Here is a 23114-nt window from a genome sequence, read left to right as displayed (position 1 = left end):
AGTGTAAAGTTTCCAACATACAATGATGACTAAATAATTCATGAAAAAGCCCTCATTTAAATATAAATGTATAATAATGGGAGGACTCCTTGCCAAAGTTGCCAAAGAACATTTTTGCTTTGTCACTTTCTCCAACATAACCTATTTAGAATAATCTTTTTTACAGGAAAAACTTTTCCCGACCCCCAGTCCAGAACAAAAAAGAAAGCTTACATTTTGGCGCATAGTGGTAGAGTATTTATCGATTCATTATCATATCGCTATCAACTGGCCAGGGCCAGGGCCTCCTCCACCATCATCATCGTCATCATCATCGTGATGTGGTCGTCGCAAAACCCAACGCCCATCATCGCCCTCCCAAAAAAAAAAAATTCCCACTCCAAAGCCCCCCATAACCTATTGCCAAACCCCCGTTCAGTATCTCAGTGTCGGACAGACCGCGGCCGCACCGCGGTTCAAATATCATTAAAATGCAAAAATTGACGAGCTACGTGGAGGAGCCAAAGTAGAGGAGAAGGTTGGAAGTGGGCGGCTAAGTGGGGTGAGCCAGTTGGCGGTTTATCCTCAAACCTGGTATAGAGACGTATAGATAATAAGTGGATGGTGGGTGGTTGGTGGCTCTCGACCAGTGGCTCTCGGCCATGAAGTGAACGTTTAATTAATTTCGTTTGTAGTCTTGGTACGTTGATTAAAACGCCATTTACAACATTTTGCCTGCATTTAGGCCAGAGCTAAGTGAGTTGCTTATTAATTTGCATAGACCAGGCCAACGAGCTGCAGTTCTCTGCTTTTATTTTCGTATTTTTCCAAAATGTACATATTGCAGACATAAATCTGCATAATGATAAATGGAAATTGAGACAGAACCAGAGCCTGAGCCGGAGATGGTACAGGAGATGGTGAATAATCCTCTTGGAGGTCGAACGAAAGCGGATAAAAAGTGATACCAGGCCAGGATAACTTAATCGCTGGGTAACAGCTGCCACGGAAAAGGTCAAGTTCTCAATTTGCTTCAGTTGATTTTAGATTCTAGTTTGTGTAGGGAGGGTATGTATGCCTAAGAGTTTAATTTAAATTTAAATTTTTAGACAATTCAGTCTACAATTTCAGTTTTGAGGTACTTCTGAAATCTTAGATTACAGAACCAAAAATGAATAATATTAGATATCTGCGGCTACCACTTACTCAAATGAGCTTTAAACACTTAGTATTCCTGCTTGAAAATTTTCAACAAGCAAATAAATTCCATAAATAATTTAGAGATGATATATGTATGTACGGGTACTGGTACCAAAAAGTAAACAATCTTTCTTTTTTTTTAGTATACTCTGAACATAAAATTCTTGAGCTTTTCCCTAGTCGCTATAAAAGATTTATGCCTCCACGGTTCGGTATAATTTATAATGTAGATGATTTTTTGCAATACTCGTTCTGTTCCCTCGCGCATCTACTTATGCTGTCCAAACTTGAGGTTGTCCCTTAACAAGGACTCTTTCTGGTTTGGCCTTATTAAAGAAAATATTCAGGTTCAGTTGGTCAGAATGTCAGCCAATTGTTTTGGGCTTGGGTTTGGGTTTCGGGACTTCGGGTGCGTTGCCTGCCAAACGACCGTAGCTCCCTCATTATGACTGACGACGGGTGAAGACATTTTCACAGTGCACTGCCTTCTGATAAGGACTGCGATAAAGACAATAGCATAAAGGATTGCCTTATCTCAGCGGGTGGCGGCAGGCAGCAGTCGGGGCAGGACAACAAACCCCTGGAAAGGCACTTAGCCGACTGAGATTGTCCTTCTAGAGCTGAATTTATGAAGCCATTGCCTCCTGCTTGGCCGCAAACAAACGATTGCAAGGGAAGCTGCAGCAAATGGTCAATTAATTATGGTCAGTGCCCCTTGAACTAGCCGCGAACACACTCACACGCTCACTGGCACTAACACACATACATGGGAAAACAAAGTGCAGCCCTTGAGCGCGCCCCGGGATATGCAATAGAACTTGGAAGAGGACTCTTAACACTTTACAGAGAAGCAGGTCGAAAACAGGACAATAAAAATATTTATACTAAGTTGTTTTTGAGGGATGTCAGACTAACGAAAGATTAAAAGCGGTTCAAACAAGGGGGTAATCCTGAAAAGATTATACAAGAATATATAAACAAGAAGGGATATTACGCTTCAAGCTGGCAAGAAACTGGTTATACATTACTAGATATGTGGGTATTGTCCTATAAGGCTGAAATTGAAGAGGATTTTTGCAGGAAAATTTCACAAAAAGTCAAACAAATATTTTGTTCTCAGATTTTGATGCAGAATGGCGGAGAAACGATCTACTAATCGTTTAAGGTATTCCTCTCCAAAATCGGATGATTATTGGCAAAGATGTAGCCTTCGCTGGGGGCCATATAGTGGCTACATGCACTTTTCTTGATTTTCGAGGGGACCCTCCAGAAAATTTGATGAAAAATCGAAAAAATATTTTGTTCTCAGATTTTGATGCAGAATGACGGAGAATCGATCTACAAATCGATTAAGGTATTCTGCCCCAGGATCGGATGAGTATTGGCAAAGATATAGCCTTCGCTGGGGGCCATATAGTGGCTCCATGTACTTTTCTTGATTTTCGAAGGGGACCCTCCACAAAATTTGATGAAAAATCTAAAAAATATTTTATTCTCAGATTTTGATGCAGAATGGCGGAGAAACGATCTACAAATCTTTTAAGGTATTCCTCTCCAGAATCGGATGATTATTGGCAAAGATGTAGTCTTCGCTGGGGTCCATATAGTGGCTCCATGCACTTTTCTTGATTTTCGAAGGGGACCCTCCAGAAAATTTGATGAAAAATCTAAAAAATATTTTGTTCTCAGATTTTGATGCAGATTGGTAGGGAATCGATCTACAAATCGTTTAAGGTATTCCGCTGCAAGATCTGATGATTATTGGCAAAGATATGGCCATCGCTGGGGGCCATATTGTTCTCCCAAGCATTTTATAATAATTAAGATAATTTTCAAAAGGTATTACTGCAAGGGCTTCAAAATATAATTTTTTTTAAGATTAAAGACTTGCTTCTCAGTCTTTCAGTCTGAAGATAAGAGAGCTGCTTTTTTAAAATCAACTTCCTATTGCCTGTAAATTAAGCGAAGCTTAAAAAATGATTATTGTCTTGTACACAGCTGATATGAAAATGGTAGTAATGGGTTAAGAACAAGCTGCTCCATGTGTAGTCGCAATAAAATTCATTGATTTTCATTCGGTTTCAATATTGGTTTGACTTGGCATGTGTGTGCGGGCCGCCGACGTCGCCGCGTGTTATGCAAGGACACCATCGCACAAATACTTGGGGCCGATCAGGAGAATGGGATACAGGACACGGGCTGGGACCAAGGTTGAGCAAACAAATGGCGTCAAAAGACAAGGGAAATTGGTTGTGTTATTGTTGCTGCTGTTGTTGTGGCAGCTTGTGGCAGAAAAAGGTTAAACGCCTAAAAAACTGAGCAATGCCAAACAAGGAAAAGGCACAAAATGAGCCATACAAGCAGAGATAAAGGAATTTGCCGCAAAAAAGGGTTCAATGTGCCGGGCGCTTCCTATAACTTTGAAATCAACTGATTATCCTTGAAACGATGGAATATTAAAGTCTATCAACAAAAGGAATTGACACAAAGGACTTGAGATGAGGATTTCCCAGTGGAATTTAAAATAACTAACCATTAATGCTCAGAATTCAGAAATTATAAATTTATTTCACATGTTTGAAATATAATTGTGAAAAGTAAATTCTATAAAGCCCCTTGAATATTTCTAAGAATATAATTGTTGTATAATTATTGAATAAGTCCATCAACAGCTTATAATTGCCATGGCAGGACTTGAAACAAAATATTTTGAACAAGGACCTAGCCCACTTCCACATCAAAGTCCAATCGAATAAACACATTTCGAGCCCATGATGATAATCTGGAAATGCGAATAGCCTTTATGGACTCCAGTGGCAAATGGTAAATGAAATTATTGTCCTTGCATATGCAAAATGAAAATTGTGAGTAAACAAGTCGAAGAAAGGACATATATGTAGTAGCAGACGAAGAGGCAAACAGATAGACAGACATTCGGATGTACATATGTAGGGAGGATTAGAAGGCAGCGGCAACGGCAGCGGCATTGGCCAGGAGGAAGGAAAGAGGGCAAGTGTCCTCGTTAGGCACACCTCCTGTCATGGTCCTGTGTACTCAGGCTGCCATGGTTGCGGTTGCGAACCGCCTTCTGGCCAAAACGCCCCATATGTCGCTCACTCGAAAGTTCAACGTTGCCATGTCCTTGGCATTTGCATTTTTATTTTAGCTTCGGCTTGCGTTTCGGTTATTACTACTGGGAACTGGGCACTGAGAACTGAGAACTGGGAGTGGGCACAGTGGGTGGGTGGATCCACTTGCAGAGCCAGCTCATGACAACTGAGATGCATATAATTTGCAAAAGTTTCCATTGCTCCTCCACTGCTCACTGCCCACTGGCAGGCATTGGCCTGTTAAAAAGCTTATGCCAAAAATTATTAAATATTCAACCCACGCTAAGGCACCACGCCTCTCTCTCTCTCCAGGGAAATGGCCAGAAAATGTCCTGTCGTTGGACTGGTTTAGTTATCCTTATCTGGAGTTTGCAGGCCAAACAGGAAAACTGCTTGGTTAGTTCTCTGGATTTCGTGTACATTTTTGGCAGTAACAAGTTATGGAGAAGGCAAAGCTGATTTTAATCAGTTACTAGTACTTTAAGACTCTCTTGATAGTTTTCAACGCTTAAATATATTTTTAAAATTATATTTTATAATAAAAACACAAGCTACCGTACGATATGTAGCAGCGCCATTAATTCATCTAGGCAGGAGCTGTATAAAAAATATCTGTTGAAATACCTTGTCACTCTCATTTGACTTTCATTTTTAAAGTGTACTTCCGAATAACCACTTATTTGTTTAACAAAATCCTCATAATACTGCACTTGAAGTCCTTACAATGTTGCTAATAAAGGGAAATCGTCCTTATTGTTTGTTTTCGTTATTGTAGACAATTTTCCACGGCCCGTAATGGCTCTGACCGCATTTGGAGTGTGCAATGGCAATTGTAATTGCCTGCCATATTCAAATTATATATATATATTTTGTGGGGATTTTAAAGCTCGTTTGGGAAAACCACTTAGAATCCAAAAACGCACATACAGAGCTCTGGCCATTGTGAGGGATTGTTGGTCTCTGGATCTGATGGCTGATGGCTCTTTGGCTGCACGCCTCGTTGAACTCCAGCCAAAAGTGGCCGTGTAATTTGTATGAAATTCGTTTTGGTTTCTTTCTTGATTTTAAAATTTTTTTTTGCGCTCTGCTCCTCCACTTTAAGTGGCTCGTGTTAGCAAACATTTCAATTTTCGAATAGACTGTCAGCTCTATACAAAAAAAAGTAGGGATGTTGAGGGAGAAAAAAAAAAAGCTTGAATGCCCACTAGAGGAAAAGCCATCAAAATGGGGCCATCGGTAGGCTGACTTGTTTACATTTTGGCTCGACTGGCTGTGTTTGCCTTTGGATCAGAGCTGGCAGGGCCTTTTCGGTGGGTTATATCAAGTGAGGGTGGTGCTGTGGTCACTGCCTGGCCCGCCCTTGGCCGTAAATTCATGTTAAAACAATCTTATTAATGGCTATAAGGGCTCCTACCTCACAACCATCCCTCTCTTACCATCCCCATTATATCTTTCTAATAATGTTTAACTGCGATTTTTATATGCGATTTCTGTTTTTCCTTTTTTTTGGGTTTGTTTTTTTTTTTGATAAAATATTACCGCCTGGATTTCCTGTTGCTGGTTTGTTGTTGCCTGCCAATTTTAGCCATTTAGTGTGATTCCAGTGTTATCTTTATGCGAATGCCGCTGTCGCTTATCGCCTCCGGTCTGTCCACAACGCCCGTAATGGGCTTAGCCGGACGGAGTGCTGAGGCAGAGCTCTCTCGTGTCGGACTATTTTTGCCATTTTTTTTATTTAGCATTATAATTTAGTCAGGGTATTTGACGAGCATTGATTAAATCGGCAGGGAATGGTTTTAATTTTCTACAAAATATTACTTTCAAAAATATTAATTTCAAAAACAAAAACTAATAAATACCACTTGGCATGTCCATTCAGAAAAGGACAACACTTTTTTTTCCCATTTATGACTAGTTTTTTCTCTCATCTAATTTTGGATTTCGATATATACGATATGGTGCATATTAATATTGGATATTTATATATAACTCGTCGTATATCTCGTCGCAGGCCACTTGGCCAGTTGAGTGAGTCGGGTTGAGTGCATTGTGAGCCAAAGTGGAAATAGCTCTCTAATTAGTTGCTGGGCATATAAATCAACAAATAAATTAGTGCGGCGCAGCTTTGAATGAAAATAATATATACTATATGCCCTTTCTTTTGTATGGGAATCATGTGTGTATTAATAATATCCAATACAGTATTTCATCAATATGCAAAGTGCTCGCTTACGGGCCAACAATTTAAAGTGCTAGCTAGTGCTATGGGAACGCGAAAAAAATATATATAGGTATATATGGGTAGGGGAAAAATTCAAGAGAAATTTTAATTAAATTCCGCGTCATCAATCGATCCATGACACTGACACTGACACGGACACAGACACAGAGCACATGTTCTCCATTTGGGGGCTCTACGGATGGGATTGGATTGGATCGGGTTCGTTCATCTGTCTGGGCTTCCTCTAATCTGTTGAGTAATTTCTTTGATGGCGAATAAAACTTTCGCCTTTGGGTGGTTTTATTTTATTTTTTTTTTTTGCCTTACAGTTCTCGTTTTGAAACGAAACTAACGTCAAAGTTTCGCTGGAACTTTGTAATTGATTATCATAAAAATAGCCATGTTAATTAGTAAGAAAAAGCTGATGATGGAGCTATCCACCATTGATCGCTGGTCCATCCCCTCCAACCACATCATTAGTCCAAGCCAGTCTAGAGCTAATGGCATAGTTTTCCATCTGTTTGTGAGATTTGGGGGAGTTTCCCGATGTCAGAAATGCTTAAAAACTAGTTAATGCCAAACGGTTGGCCTGGCCAGAAGCTTAACCAAAAAAAGTTCTTCGTTGCGGTGGCTAGGAAAAAAAAATAATTCCGCAGGCGGTTGCCTGGCGATGAAGGAAAGTTTGATATCCAGTTTGATATGTGGTTATAACTTAAATATAACTAGTATGGAGCTTAAAATTTGTCCAACAAGAAAATCTTGTTGCTTAAAGTTTCTAATTTATAAATAAATTATATTCTTGGGTATATCCTGAGTGTTCTATTTCCTTTTTTTCTTCAGGCCTTGTTCCATTTCTGACACATTCAATTTATTTTTGTGTCATTTGTCCCATTTTTTTTTGGTACGGCTGAGGAATAGGAAATCGTTGTTGGTTATTGGGGAATAAAAGCAATGACAGGTCGCTTCTTTTATTCACTTTTTCTGGGGCCTCTACCATGGAGCCATAAAGCCCACGGACAGCCCATTCGAGATACGCTTTAACTGCATCTTTAAGCCAGAAGCGATGAGAAATTCATTAATGGTTTTTGGCCTCTGGACGGCTGCATGCACCTTGTTGCCATAAAATTCCCCAAGCGCCTATAAGTAGGCCATATACTAGCACTTATAGAAGGAGCTGAACGCTTTTGTTGTTGGTTTGGTTTATTATTGTTGTTGGTGGTGTTGGAGAAGAAAAATAAAATCCCATTAAAGTGAGCGTTTGTTCTCGCCCCGGCCATATCGCCTTGTTTCATTATGTCACGGCTCAAAGATAAATCGTTACTCCAGAAGTAGCTGAAACGCTTCCCCCCGAAAGGACACTGAGCAAAAGTCCTTTACACTTCAATAAATGTAAAACTGAGGAGAGAATAACTAATCCTTAGAATTGTGTGGCAGTGTTGGATATTAAAGCGAACAAAAAATGGTGACAAATGCATCAAAATTAAAATTACGAAGTGCCACAGATCAGGAGCCAGGAGGACCAAAGGATGGTGGTTACGGGTGACACCAGCAGCCACCAGGACAACAGGATGACGCTCTCAAGCTGCTTTGTGCTGCTTGTTAGTAATGATAATGGGGATGAGGCGCGTGAGCCTTGCCGAAGGACAATAGAGCCTCTGAAAGGACGAAGATGCGTATAACGCCTCTGACGAGGACGACGACGATGATGATGATAATGATGTTGGCGACACTCCCGGCATGCCAATCCTCCGGCTGTTGGTAATGATTTTGATGAAGTTTATGGGCTTCCACCAGCCACCAACGATAAAAAAATAAAAAAACAAAACAAAATATTGTTAACTGGCAATTTTTTCTTGTCTTTCGCGTGCCACTCGGAATATCCGGCAACATTTCTTCGCTTGCCACAACTGCTGTTTCACAGCTCGGGGCACTGTCTATTAATTTATCAAAATTATTACAAAAATTATTACGTTTTTGGCCATTGTTTTGACAGTCTTCCTGTTAACCGGATTTAAGATTGCATAATTTCCGGCCCAAACAGGAGTAATTTTTAACAATTTCTCATGCTCGGCTGATTAAGTTTGTTATCATTAATAACTGGATGATTTATTGAATTTCAAATATTCTTACTTGAAAAGTCCTCTCTATTAATCAAATATTTCATTTCAAAAAAGCAATCTGTTTTTGATTTATTAGCCAAATTACTTATGTACCTTTCCGTATGCACTCTAAAAGCTTTCCGAAATCTGCCACAAAAACCTGACCTTTTTCGCCCCATCGGCAACTTCGGGTTCTGGCTCTAATTAAATTTTGTTATTTGCAATGTATGCACCTGCTTGATGATTCCGTATTCCCCCAGATAATTTGTGACCTCCGGGATCCGGATGTCTTCATTAAAAGTAGAAATTCAATTTGAAGCCATGTAAGTTCTCGGCAAACTCCAGCCAAAAAGTCTCATGATTTTCAGGAGGATGGCGTTGCATTATCATGGCTATGAACGGAGCATTGTACAGCTTAACTAACATCCACCTGCATAAAATAGTTTGGGGGCAAAAAGTTTTCCGGAGCATTGTTTCGGAAATCCAATTAAATTTGCATTTAGTTACCGAACGTGGTCAGAAGCCATCAGATAGCTATCGGCGTACAAACATATGACTACATATTTACATCGATTGTTTGCCGGTTTCTGGTTCCCAAAACTTTCGGAAATCTGGTGGAGAGGCAATAAAATCCGGCCCCGAACTCTTTTCATTGTGAAGACCAAATTAAATGCCGCCCACAACCAGTGTTCCTGAGCTTCGGACAATGCCGGGCTTTACTTTTGTTCAGGGATTTCAGGTGAAGGCAATTGTCGATTGAACGATTGTTTCCTAGGCCCTAATTACTATGGCTTGTCGAGTTAAAGCGGCCTTGTGAGCTTGGCAGGAAAGTGCAATTCCAGTTCGGACTTAAAGCTGTCCGGTAGCAGCAATATTTCCGGATATTTCCGCTCTGATGAACAGCTAGAGACATCAACTGTCACATTCGCATTGTTTTTAATAAACTCATTCCGCCCTGCGATCCAGGACACCAGAAGACCACGACTTCAGTCGGAGCGGCTTGAAGACGAGGGAGCGTGTCTGACAGCAACTAAAAATAAAAGCCAGTCAAGGCAACAACTTAATCCCTTTTGGCCAAAAAGCAGACAAACAAAAGCTGGCAAAACAGACAGCAAACGAGGCCAAGTAACTGGCGAGGGAAACTTGCTTTTTAAGTCCATTTAAGAAGTACTCCCCGTGGCAAACTTTGCAATAAGTTTAATGCAACTTGTCAATGTAATAATGGCATCTATCAGAGGGGACTGCCAGCATGATAAATTACACTCGGCTGGGAATTTGTTGAGCTAATCTTGATGTCCTTAGAAATACATATTTATCCTTAGTGCACGCTATTCATTACCCAACTAGTTTTCAGTTAAGAGCTTAGAGTCCTTAAACAGAAACCTGCTTTAATTTGGCAACTAATCCTCAAACCCTTTGTCCTCTACTTTCAGAATCCAGCAGAACCGTCAATTAGCAATGAGCGTGTTGTTCAAACGGGCCCTGTGAATGGCCAAGAGCTTTGGTGTGGTTTTGGCCAAACGGGTAAGGAGCCCAGTTCCGCCGGCGACGGAAATGGCTGCTTAAGTGGTGCGCATCCGGCAGAGTCGAACCGAACCGGAACCGCAGCCGGAACCACCGGAATAGCTATAGCAACAACCCAGCTGAGACGCAGAGCACTCTCCACATTAGAACGCAACAAATAAAGCGAAAAAAGATAAGGATAATGGCCAATCTGAGCTGGATGGCCACCACGCAACTACCATCGGTGGTAACAACGGCCAACCTGAGCCTGACCACTCCGGGCAGCACGAGCGCCAGTTTGGCGGACGTGGCATCCGCCTCCATGGACGAGGACCGGACCGGCGGCATCATCCACAATCAGTTCGTTCAGATCTTCTTCTATGTGTTGTATGCCACGGTCTTTGTCCTGGGCGTCTTCGGCAATGTCCTGGTGTGCTATGTGGTCCTGCGGAACCGGGCCATGCAAACGGTGACCAACATATTCATTACCAACCTGGCATTGTCGGACATATTGCTGTGCGTCCTGGCCGTTCCCTTCACGCCGCTCTACACGTTCATGGGCCGCTGGGCCTTCGGGCGGACTCTCTGCCACCTGGTGTCCTTCGCCCAGGGCTGCAGCATCTACATATCCACGCTGACCCTCACCTCCATCGCCATCGACCGGTACTTCGTGATCATCTACCCCTTCCATCCGCGCATGAAGCTCTCCACCTGCATCGGGATCATCGTGAGCATCTGGGTGATAGCCCTCCTGGCCACCGTGCCCTACGGCATGTACATGAAGATGACCAACGAGCTGGTGAACGGAACGCAGGGCGCCGGCAACGAGACTCTGGTGGACGCCACCCTGATGGCCCTCAACGGCAGCTATGTGCCGCAGGGGGGCCAGGGTATGATGGAGGCGCCGGATGCCACCACCTCGGCTGCCCAGGCGTACATGCAGGTGATGACCGCCGGGACGGGGCCGGAGGAGCTGCCCTACGTCCGGGTGTACTGTGAGGAGAACTGGCCGTCGGAGCAGTACCGGAAGGTGTTCGGAGCCATCACCACCACTTTGCAGTTCGTGCTGCCCTTCTTCATCATCTCCATCTGCTATGTGTGGATCTCCGTGAAGCTGAACCAGAGGGCCCGGGCCAAGCCGGGCTCGAAGTCCTCGAGGCGGGAGGAGGCCGACCGGGACCGGAAGAAGCGCACCAACCGGATGCTAATCGCCATGGTGGGCGTCTTCGGACTCAGCTGGCTGCCCATCAACGTGGTCAACATATTCGACGACTTCGACGACAAGTCCAACGAGTGGCGCTTCTACATCCTGTTCTTCTTCGTGGCCCACTCGATCGCCATGAGCTCTACCTGCTACAACCCCTTCCTCTACGCCTGGCTAAACGAGAACTTCCGCAAGGAGTTCAAGCACGTCCTGCCCTGCTTCAATCCCTCCAACAACAACATCATCAACATCACCCGCGGCTACAACCGCTCCGACCGCAACACCTGCGGCCCACGGCTGCACCACGGCAAGGGGGAGGGCGGCAGCTGTGGCGGCAGCTTAGACGCCGACGACCAGAACGAGAACGGCATCACCCAGGAGACATGCCTGCCCAAGGAGAAGCTGCTGATAATACCCCGGGAGCCCACCTACGGCAATGGAACCGGCGCCGTCTCACCCATCCTGAGCGGGCGTGGCATCAACGCCGCCCTCGTCCACGGCGCCGGCGACCATCAGATGCACCAGCTCCAGCCGAAGCACCTGCAACAGGTGGAGCTAACGCGGCGCATCCGGCGGCGGACCGACGAGACGGACGGGGGCGACTACCTGGATTCCGGAGACGAGCAGACCGTGGAGGTGCGCTTCAGTGAGACGCCGTTCGTCAGCACGGACAACACCACCGGCATCAGCATCCTGGAGACCAGCACGAGTCACGGAGGCGACACGGAGTTGATGCTGGAGCTGGCAGATGCCAACGGCGGCGGAGGAGGTGCCGGAAGACGAGTCAACTGAGATAGGGTGAGTTGGGTGGGGAAATCCTAATGTTAAATAAAAAGTTTGCAAAGTAAGGTGTTAAAGGTGTTAAGTTTAATGTCATCAAAGGGTTAAAATTGCAGTTCCTTAAACGGTTTCATTATCCTTAAAACTTGTTTCCCCAAAGGAAAACTTTATTCAGACTACCCTGTGACAAGTTCGGTTGAAAGTTTCAGGTTCTCAGGCTGGTATTTAATTAAGAAGCCTAGTCTAGTCCTTTTCTTAAGAATTAATTTTTAAAGTAAATACTTTAAGCCACCTTCACTTTGGCCAAAAAAGAAGGAATAGAGCCAAGTGCAATCTCGTTGCCTGATTGCGATTGTGCAGCGCCAAAGGAAATTGCTTACCAAATCAGAGAGAATGTTTTATGAAGGAATCATCCTTTTGGCTTTCCTGACAAAGGAAACCCCATAAGTGGATGCGGAATCAGAGCGAACCTGCATGGATTTTATACAATTTTGCAGTAAAAGCCGAATGAACTTCCATTTCCTAGCTTTTTTTTATTCCATTTCATTTTTTTCAACCACAAAAGCCCGGCATTGGGGAACAGATTTTCGGTGAAACAGTGTTTTCGGGGCCAAAAATTTCATTTGTTACGCTGCAGTCTGGGAAAAGTACTTACCTGCATACTGGTATCCCTGCCACCCAGCCCAGATTCCGCTCCGGGTGAGCAGTAAATCAGCAGCCAGCAGGAACTGAGCGCCAAGCTGCCATGAGTCAGCCAAAAGTTGCCGCCTGTCAGCGCACAAATCCCGGCCAGCTCCAAGCCCGGAGAACTTCCCTTCTTCGAGATGGTAATAAAATGTATATGTACTTCCCAAGGAACGCAGCTTTGTAATTTTCTGGCAGTACCATAATTTCGACTGTTTTTATACACTTTGTAGTTATTTTATAATATTAAGAATTTTAAGATGTACCATTTTAAGATCTACCAAAAATTTAATTTTTTATTCTTTAAAAGATTTATTCAAGTAACTTTTTTGATAATCATAAATAGATAACCAACTCAAGGTACCATTAGTACCACTTTAAAAATTACCAATTCAGAAATAGTTTGTAAAAATAATCTAGAGAATTTAATATTCGTTACAAACGAGCAAAAAAAAAAAAGAAGAAAATCAAGCTGTTATGCATAAAGTTTCTTTTTCAAATGGCCAGTCCAAGAAGAACTTTTCAAGTCAGCTGGCGGCTGTTAGGTGGCTACAACAGAGTCCTTGACGAATGGCCAGGACATGGTAATGGATTACAGAAATATGAGAAACGTGCCGACAATAAAGCGACCCTTTACCGTCTCGCCCCATTCCAATTTTCGGGATTTCTGGTCCGTCCAGGTGCATAAACATAAATATTCTTAATATATGTACACAAATTACCAAGTACGCTTGGCCATTTGGATATTTACATTATCTGGTAGTCGGAATATATATTTATAAACATGAAGAATTCGTTTTTGATGTGTAGAAGGGGTCATAAAAGTTAAAAATACATTTATAATTCAATTAAAAGCAAGGGAAATGGAACGAACAAGTTCTCAGCTGAGAACTTGAGAAAACTGAGAGTTTTTTAGATCTGATAGACTAGATATATCTCTGAAAAAAAGAACTTACTTCCTCAATTTAGTACACAGTTCTCAGTCAGTGAAATATCAACTAGCCAGGGGATGTTACTTGTTTGCATTTGGGTTATGTTTGTGGTTGGTTTTTGAAAGCACAGACAGAGTCTCCCAGCGCGTGAGAGGGGATGGCGCGGAAGGACGAGTACCGAAGGACCACTGACTACGGACTACGGACTACGGACTACTGGCTAATGAATTATTCAGTTGGTCGTTAGCAGCACACAATCCCACACGACTCTGCCTAATTACACCGACGAGATGGGCCGGGCTGGACAGTAAATAAACGCAGCTTCTGTGGCCAGGATGTAGGAATTTGAGAGATGCTATTGCCTGCTACAGGGAATGGGTTTCTGGGTGAATGAATGAATGGATGACTGAATGAGGAATGCCCGGCACTTTAAATATACATAGAAACAGAGTAATCTCTGTTCACCGAGAGATAGGTGCATGATGTCCCACTATCTGTATTATGCATGAGAAACTGAATCGTTTTACTTTATTTTTCCATTGTTTCCCTTGCCAGAAGTGGACTCAGGACGATGTCTGGTAATGGCAAATGGTTTCACAAAGTTAGTTACTTTGCCAACTGCAACTGATAACTGATAACTTTCCAGACCAAAAGTGTTGGGTGGAAAAAAGTTTTCTGCTCTTATTTAGATCAAATTTTGCAGCCTCATTCGAGGCACTCGCCGCAACTCTTTATTTTCCGGCAGAATGAAAGCCACAGACCCTCTGATTGTTTAAATTTGAACAACAATTTAGCCGGCACGTTTGAGAAATTGGTTAAATAAATATTGGTGGCAGAAAAACGCATTCAATACCCATTCAAAACTATCAAATAAAATCGTTCACTGCCTCTCATAAATTTTTGCCAAATATTTAATTGTTTACGTTTTGCTAACCATTATGTGTTGATTTTCTATTATTCGTCCTTTTTTGCTTTTTCTATAATTAAATCACTCTATTCAAATGAATGCCAGTTTTGACTGTTTCTCGTTAACTTTTTATGTGAACTCTGTTTTATTTTCGCAACGAATTTGAATTCGAAATACGCGTTCAGAGTGAATTGCATTTTGCGTGGATGTCAGTATAGTATAGTATGTACCTCCAATCCCAATCAATCACACTAAAAGTGCATAATGGGCGTTGTAAAATCAAAGAGTCTGATTAAACCGATACTAAAACGATACGAAGGGCATAAATATTGAGGGCATTGCAAACACCATGCCACGCCCATACCCACACTCAATCATTCAGGAGGCTCTTCCTGTGTATGAGTCTGTATGTGTGTGGATTTAACGGCAACAATAACAAGGACTTTGCCTGCTTATCAGACACAGATAGCTCCCTAACCCCCATTCCCTCCTTTCGAAAGAGAGGAATAACATTATTTCAATATGTACTTACACTCGAAGCGAAATGTTTTTGGCATTGGCTGGCAATAAAAAAATTATTGCCCTGCATTTACTTGTTCACGCGATCGTCGCAGTCCTCCAAATCGGGGATTTAAGTGTTATGTAACATGTGTTCCCTTTGGCATTTGCCGGATGGGGGCCATCCCACCCAACCCCACCCAACCCCACACACCCACCACATCCCCGTCTGGCGGATAGAAGAGATACTTCCGAAGGCACTTGGACAGATATAGCCTATAGGTATATCAAATCGCATTTATGCTGTCGGCAGCTGCTGAATAAGCCAACTTGAATGACTGACATATATTTTTCAGCCGAATGCCTGTGTGCGGAAATAAATGCCTTTAATGAAGTTCCTTTCGGCCAAATGGCACAACAGGAAGCCTCTAATTGATGCCTGAATAGGTTCCTATCCTACACGGAAATCGATAGTGTGCCAGCTGCCTTACAGATTTTCCATTTATCTCTGATTGTCTTGGCACTGACTGGCTGAAGACAAGAAACCGATTTTATGGAGATTTCTAAAAGTGCACACAAGCAGAACGAATGCACAATCGGATAATTGGAAGTCCTGAAGGTCTTCAAGAATTTTAAATGCTTTGAATTTGTAGTTGATCTTATTAGGATTAAGTTGAAAGAGTTTAGTTTTTCGAGTGTATACTGTACAAGTCTACCTGCCTTCAACCTATCCCCAAGATATAACTAATCTAGCCAATGCAATTACGTCCTCACTTTCTCACTCAATACAGAGTGTTTGGACAGAAAGCCAGCCGTATTAATGTGTGTGTCTATTTTCCCGCTAAAGTGCCGGAGCCCACATAGTCATCGGGTCAAAACAAACAGCCAACAGAGCCATTAGAGAGCCGTGCGTATTGGCCAGGTCCTGGTGTGCTGGTCCTGGCCAATTAAGCAATTACGCTAACAAGCTTTTATTATGTTGTGCAAGCCGGGCTGAAACCAACAATGGCCATGGCCAAGTCAATCCCGTGACCCACCCAGGAACTAGCCAAGGTGTTGAGCAAACAATTAAAACGGAAAGCGCAAAGGACAACAGGAGAGCTCCGGAGAGTCTGCGAGTCTACGAGTCCTTCCCTGCTGCTTGCCCAAGACATCATTCTCGAGAATTTAAAGTGGCCCAGATTAGGTGGCCGAAGGAAAGTGTGCTGGAAATTTATGGGCATAAAGTTTATTTTTTCTTCCGGATCGCCTGTCGGCATAAATTATAGAAAACAAAAGAGGGAACCCAGACCCCCCGAGGAGTCAGTGGTCCGAAGAGGCCAAAAAAAAAGGGAAAAAAAGACGAAACTTTCGACACATTGAAATTGATGGCCATAAATTTTATTGACTTGTTGTCGAAGGCAGTCCATGTACTATTTTATATATTTTCATAAGTTCTTCCTCCTCGTTTTTTATGTGACGAACGATTATGGAAAAAACACTTTCTATTCGAGCTTAGTTAAACACTTCCAACGTTTAACTCATCCAAGGGACTTTCAGGACAATTACGACTGCTGCTGCCGAAAAGGACGTTTTATTGTGGCGAGTTTCAGAAATCCCTCACGTAGCATTCGGCTGGGTTATGATGGGCCAGGGCAGCCAGTGGAATTTCTAACTGACTTGGCAGCCATTCGATTTACACTGGGGCGAGGGCGAGAGAGCCACTGATCGAATTAAAAGATTTCCAATATTCATATTTCAATTTCGAGACAGATGATTGGCGAACAAGCCAGAAGGAAAACATTTTTATTAAAAGTGCCTGACTTTTTCAATAAGAACTGCCTGAGATTTATTGCCGGTCCAACTTATTGGATTCACCGCGAAAATTCAATTTATGATCTACTTTCAAATTGTTTATTTTCAATAAACTTTTCAGGCTGTATAGCGATTGTTTATTTTTGTACTAGGTATTTCTTTATTGGCAATACTACCCACTTTTCTTCCGAAATTTTTGAGTCAGCCATCTGGTTAGCCAAAGAGTGGATACTGTGTGCAAGATGGCTTAGTGTCCGCCCGCCTTTGTCATTGATGGAAATTGTCTATAAAGGAGACAGTCCAGTTTATGCACCATTAAATGCCATAAAAGGCGTTTGCCATGACTTATATGCGAGGAACGTGGCAGTGGCAGTGGCAGTGGCAGCCAATGGTCAGGTTGCTTGGTTTCCTTTAACCGAACTCCCACACAAACAAACATATATCTGTCTATATATTGCCTAATTTATGCTTGAAGTTTTCCTTTTTGATCCCAAACCGCAGGAGATGACTGACGAACAAACAAACAGCGTATCCTGGCCAGGATCTGCCCTCGACTTCTCGACTTTGTGTTGACAGCAGAGAGCTTAGCGCCACTTAATATGAGCCAAACGCAATATTAACTTGACGGTGGCTCATCCGACATCAAGAGGAATGGAGGGGATGAGGGGGTGGTGCCTCTGGAACTGTCTTCATTAGCTGCTTTATTAACAGTTAATTAAATTTTGTGTTTAATGATTGGCGAGACAAAAGTCAAGAGTCTAGCTGGGCTGGGGCGAGGAGACAAAGGCTGAAGCTAATATTAAAAATGCTTGCGGCTTGGCATTTATTAAAGTTCCCAAAAAGCCAATTTCATCCATAAAAGGAACAGGAACAGGGACTGGGATTAGGAACAGCTCCCCTTGTTGCCTAGGCTTCCGAGCCGAACAATTACAAGTTTAATGAAACGAGAAATGCCTTTTATAATAATTGGCCAAGCAAAAATGGCCAAAACACAAGCCGACAAACGATTTCTGCACGAGCAGTTTTCGGAAGGGGGGCTTTGTAGTTTTTCTATGCGGGGGTGTTCACCCATAGAGCAGGAAATTTGTTTTGATGACTCTTTAGGAATTTGGTAAAATCTACCAAAGCTACCCATGCCTTGACAGGGTTTTCATTTCGAAATAACTGAAATCTAATTACACATTCTGGGATTGGAATTCGCTCGCTTTTTTCTTGAAGGCTTATGCTTTTCAAAAGCCTGAAAAAAATGCCCCATAATTATGCAGCTCAGGATTTCGAATGACAACAGTGTAGAAACATAGAACCCAATGCTATACAAAAAAAAAAAGGGTAAAGAAAACAAGTCAGCAAACAAACTGAGGAGGACCAGCCAGGCGTGGTAATTGCGTCGGAGTTGGAGTGTTGGAGAGTGTCGGGGAATTGAAAAGGATTCGGGGAGGAGGTCGGGTGGTTCTTGGCTTTTTTTTTTTTATTATTTGGGAGAACTCCTCCTGTCAGCAGGTGGTGTTGCCAAGGACTTAAAGGCGTCAAGGAAAAGTTGGCCCGGCTTGAGAGCCTGTCATCATCGCGCCTGGACAGGCAGCAGAATTTTTCCTCAGCTATTTCTTTATGTGCAAGCGGCACAGCGAGAGCAAACAAAATCTGAATTCTAAAAAATAAACAATGTTCACCTTAATGTTGCTGGGCCTCTGTACAAATTTTTTCCTTCAAGAATTCTCACTTTAATGTTACAGTAGAGCCCGAGAAAAAATGTTACAGCCTTGGAGCAGCTCCATGAAGAGGAAAAAAGCACACAAAAAATGCCAGAACAAAAAACTTTCATGTGAGAAAACAAAAAAAAAATCTTGGCAAAGACCATTGCAAAAGTCGACTGAAATATTACCATAATTGTGAATGGGTTTGGGGCTTTCTGTTCCCCGGAAAACACAACTATTTCATGGCCTAGAAAAAGTATTAAAAGAAAGTTATGAAAATGGCAATGGAAAGCAAGGAACTTGGCAAAGTGCGAATACCATATTTTCCAGATAATGGAAGGAACAAAAATTATCAACACATTAATATCAGCAGAAATATGTCACCAAATAAATAAGGCTCAGCAAATTATAATTTGTTCGTGAATTTCTTTTATTTTTATCCCAGCTGTCAGCCCGCAACATAAAAAAATCCTGACAAATTTCTGGCTCATGATTCATGGCGTTAAGGTAGAAACACGGCATTAAGGTAAAAATTTTGCCCACAAACCCGGAAAAAAATCTCTCTTAACAAGCAAAATGTGCCGTGGAAAATCTCGTCGCTTTTTTGCTATTTCGCGGACCGAACACTCTGATGCTCCATCTTGGCTTCGGGTCATTAAAGGTTTTTCTCCTGGCCGCATTCTAATTAAAGCTTAGACCGAAATCAATCACATTAAACCAACAGACGTGCGAAACAAATCCCCAACAAAGTCGTGAGACAACGTCGAAAAAATGAATGAAACTCCGGGAGCTGAAAAGAATGAGGAAAAAAATCCTGCACATTAACATTATTTTAATCAAGGCTGCCACAAGGAGCTGCACTTTGTGTAGTAACTGAGATTGCTATCGCCAGCCAGACGGACTCCCACTCATCTGCCTTCCAACCCAAAAAAGAGGAGGAGGATATTTGTTCTTCCATTTTTTTTTTGCAAGACAACCTGCATGTCATTAAGCCACATAAGGCAAGGGGGAAGGACACGTCCTGGCACGGAAAATCATCATTCATTTTCGTGGTTAGGGTCTTCCCATCAGTGACAATCAAGTTGAGTGGGTTGTGGGCTCCGAAATTGGGCTGACGGCATTTCGATCCAAATCAATCGGTGCGTGGACAGCTTGAATAAAGGCAAGTTTAAAATCAACTGCAATTCAATACCTCGGGCCAGGACGAGATGGATGGCTTTTTGGCAACTTTGATCGATGGCCTGTCCTGGGCTTTAATTAGTAATTGTTTTCGCATGGGGATTTAAGCCTTGTTACCTGCACAACCTCAAAAAAATAAGATTTAAACAAGATTAAGTTGTATTACTAGGTGATACTAAGTACTACAAATATCACCGAAATTTTATTTAAATGGCACTTGTACAAAATTATCGAAAAAGTTGGAAAAGAATAACAAATTTAGGTTTGGAAAACAATGTCACTTTGTAATATATAATCCGAAAGAAATCCCCTTCATTAAGAACAATCCTGTGGAAACATTTTGGATTAAGGACAATAGACATTTAAATACTTACGATTGAAAAAATTTTTCAATTTCTTAAAAATAACCTAAAATTTAATGGTTGTAAAACTGTGCGAGTAAATCTTGATTAGTTTTATGCAAGTCCTGGCTTTACCATATCACGTAGCACCTGAGCTATTATTTTAGATGGATTTAATAAAAAAGCTTATTTTTCACTTACATTGAGTGGATTAAAGACTCAATTTCTTTATGAGTTTTGATCATTTTGTCGAAAATACGTGGATAATTCAGTTTGATCTTGTAGGCAAAATCTATTGCGTCTTTACGCCACTTTGGATCAGAGATCTCGTTTTTGGCCACCATCAGAAGAGTGAGTTCCAGGATACGTTCAACAAAATAGTCGATCTTTTGACGTTTTTCATGGTAGAGCAGACGGAAAACCTTCAACATGGTAACATTCTCTTCGAAAACCTCCGTGAGCGGCAGGCGACTCATAAAGTCTAACAGCATACTGTCTAAAGGCACCCCCTCGGCATTGCTCAGGATCATCCTGCCCAGGGCTCCGAGGACAGTATCCTGGATGGCAGCATTTGTCTCGCTGTCGTAACGATCGCAGAGGGCCAAGTGGATGGCCGGAAAGGCCTTAACCGCCTTCTCGTTGTCAGTGTTGAGAATGAGCACGCCCATGGCATAGATTGCGATCTTCCTCTGGTCCGCACTCGTATGACGGAATCCGGCGAGTAGGATTGGATACAGGAAGTCGAAAAAGGACGTCACCTTGGTCTCCAGCAGAATGACCATTGTGCTCACTGAGGAGTAGAAGGTCTCGTCACTTTGCGCTTCAATCATCGTCTGCAATCTGCCCAGATGGGGATGGATCCGCTTGAAGTACTTCAAAAATATCTCCTGCTCGAGACCGTGACCAAAGTTGGCGAACATGGCCGCAGCTTCAAAGTACATGCGTCCAAAGGACTCCTCGTAATAGTCCTCCTCTGATTCTGGATAGCGCGCCATAGCCACCTGGCACCTGGTCCTATCGTTGAAAACCCAGTCTATGCTTTTGAAGACAATGTCGGCCACCTCCTGGTTGGGAACGGCGTTTCGTTTTAGTCTGTTGAACACATCACCCAGGCAGGTGATCACTTTCACAACGACACACGGCGCATCATCGGCGCAAATGACCTGCGAGAGCACCGGTATGAGGACCTCGCAGGTCTCCGGCAATTTGCCGCCGAAACCCAGTCCCTGGAAGGCATTCAAAACCATGCTGATACAGTCCACAGAGGCGATTCGTACCAGTTCCCCCTGATAGTTAATCAGACGAGTAGCGTATTTCAGAGTATCCTCTATGAATGGCTTGAATTGTTTGGGCATGAATTCCACATAGTCCTTGAGGACGAGGAGCACCGACACCTTTAGATGGCTATGCTGCTCATTGAACCTTTTCTCACAAATCGTATCCCTGCAAACGTGTCCCATTATAACTGGGAATGAGGTGACCATGTCCTCGCCTACAATAGGAAGGAGGGCGGAAAGGAGATCATAAATGGAACTCCGATGTCGACGATCCCTAATGTCCTTATTCAATTGCTCGATGCAGTATTTATGGGCCTTTGTGGCCAGCGGCAACAAGGGCTCACCATACCCTTCGAACTTCCGGGCAATGCACGACAGGATGTCAAGTCCCCGAAAGCTCAAATCCTTGTAATATACTATTCGTCCATTCCTCTTCCATTCAACCGTAATCTCCATCCTCTCCATGGTCTTCATAACCTTCTCGAAATGTGGGAGCAGGTCCTGTCTGTCGAGAGTCTGTATCGCCTGTTTTGCGGAATTGACGACCTCATCCCATTCTTTAAAAATTTTGTAATTTCCCTCAAATGTAGTTCTCACGTGTTCCATTTAATTTTTTTTTTTTTTAATTTTTAACTTGAATAATTCTTGAAAGAAACTAAAACTGTTCTTACTATATGTGTCCTGTTGGTTCTATAAAACTGGCTATACTAAAGTGTATACTTTGTGAGTTACTGTGTCAAACGATTTGGACAAAGCATAGTGTACTTGTTTCTGGCCCGGTTTGTTATGATTCGATAACAATCGATTCGTTACGTGACTGGCACTTCAATAAGCCAGACGGCTCTGTCCAGCCATCACCACATATTTATTATTTAATCTGTACAGTAAGTGAATTAAAATTAAATTTTCTGTTTATTTCGTGGCGTTCTTGAAATCCAAAAAAAAAAGGGAAAGAAAAAGAAAAACGACGCCACCGCAGGCAAATTGCTATTATAAACTCTCCGACAAAGTCCTTCACCATTCCCTTGAGGGTCTCGTGTCTCGCGCGTCTCGCCTCTAAGGAGGCAGAAATATGTGAAAAATTTAATTTTGTCTAAAATGCGCCAAGTAGACAAAACAAATGTGTAAAAGTTCCGCCCCCGCCCAGTGAGTGGGCCTGCTTATTGCTCTCATAATATGGCCAAGTTCAAGTTAATATTTTGAAAAATGCCACATCGTTTAAGCGTCTAAGTGAGTCGCTGGTCGTTGAGTATTTATGACTAAAAATACATCAACCTGTCGCAAGCCGGGCCCCAGATCTCGTCCAGAGCTTAAAGAAACCCGCAGCATACTTTTCAGGGCCCGCCGAAATGGTCCGTCATTTCTCTTGGCCGTAAGTCGCGGCTTTTGTCCATTATTGTGCGCAGTGTGGCGTGAAAAGGACACACAACAAAAAAAATCCCGCCAAGAAATCAGTGACAAAAATGGTTGGTGTGACAGCTATGTTAACCAGGATGTATTTATCTGTCCTGACAAGAAAAATAAAGGGTTTCTTGACGGCTAATTCGATTTATTTGAGGCTTACATCGCAGTACTTACGCGGTACTCGTTTCAAAGAGAAAATAAAAGGATTTTAAAAGCTAATTCAATAACTTGAATTAATAATTCGCCCTCTTTAACAGACGAAAGTCATTTATGTGATGGAATATGTTTGAGGTGCATTGCCCCAAGAA

The 23114-nt window shown here is 42.6% G+C and overlaps 2 protein-coding genes across 4 annotated transcripts in view; one reads left to right on the top strand and one right to left on the bottom strand.

Annotated features, from left to right (window-relative positions):
* Positions 1-23114, top strand: part of LOC6507840 (prolactin-releasing peptide receptor) — a 32108-nt gene that overhangs the window by 3324 nt on the left and 5670 nt on the right. Inside the window, exon 3 of the mRNA XM_001956415.4 lies at positions 10043-12114. Within this exon, the coding sequence (XP_001956451.1) occupies positions 10315-12108 (1794 nt within the window). The 5' untranslated portion in view covers positions 10043-10314 and the 3' untranslated portion in view covers positions 12109-12114. The remainder of the gene's footprint in view (positions 1-10042; positions 12115-23114) is intronic.
* On the bottom strand, positions 19968-22148 carry LOC6507216. Of its 3 annotated transcripts, none has more exons than XM_032453942.2 (2): positions 20327-22148; positions 19968-20111 (listed from the first exon to the last, which is right to left on the bottom strand). In XM_032453942.2, the coding sequence occupies exons 1-2, from the start codon at positions 22006-22008 to the stop codon at positions 20012-20014; spliced, it is 1782 nt and encodes a 593-aa protein (XP_032309833.1). In that variant the 5' UTR covers positions 22009-22148; the 3' UTR covers positions 19968-20011. The 3 variants fall into 3 exon arrangements, with proteins under 3 accessions (XP_032309833.1, XP_014765097.1, XP_044571020.1); XM_014909611.3 differs by lacking the exon at positions 19968-20111 and adding an exon at positions 20121-20275 and having other exon boundaries at positions 20327-22143; XM_044715085.1 differs by lacking the exon at positions 19968-20111 and adding an exon at positions 20134-20280 and having other exon boundaries at positions 20327-22144.

This window comes from Drosophila ananassae, chromosome 2R (assembly GCF_017639315.1).
Source record: "Drosophila ananassae strain 14024-0371.13 chromosome 2R, ASM1763931v2, whole genome shotgun sequence".
Classification (NCBI taxonomy): Eukaryota; Metazoa; Arthropoda; class Insecta; order Diptera; family Drosophilidae; genus Drosophila; species Drosophila ananassae.
This window is presented reverse-complemented; position numbering and strand designations above follow the sequence as displayed.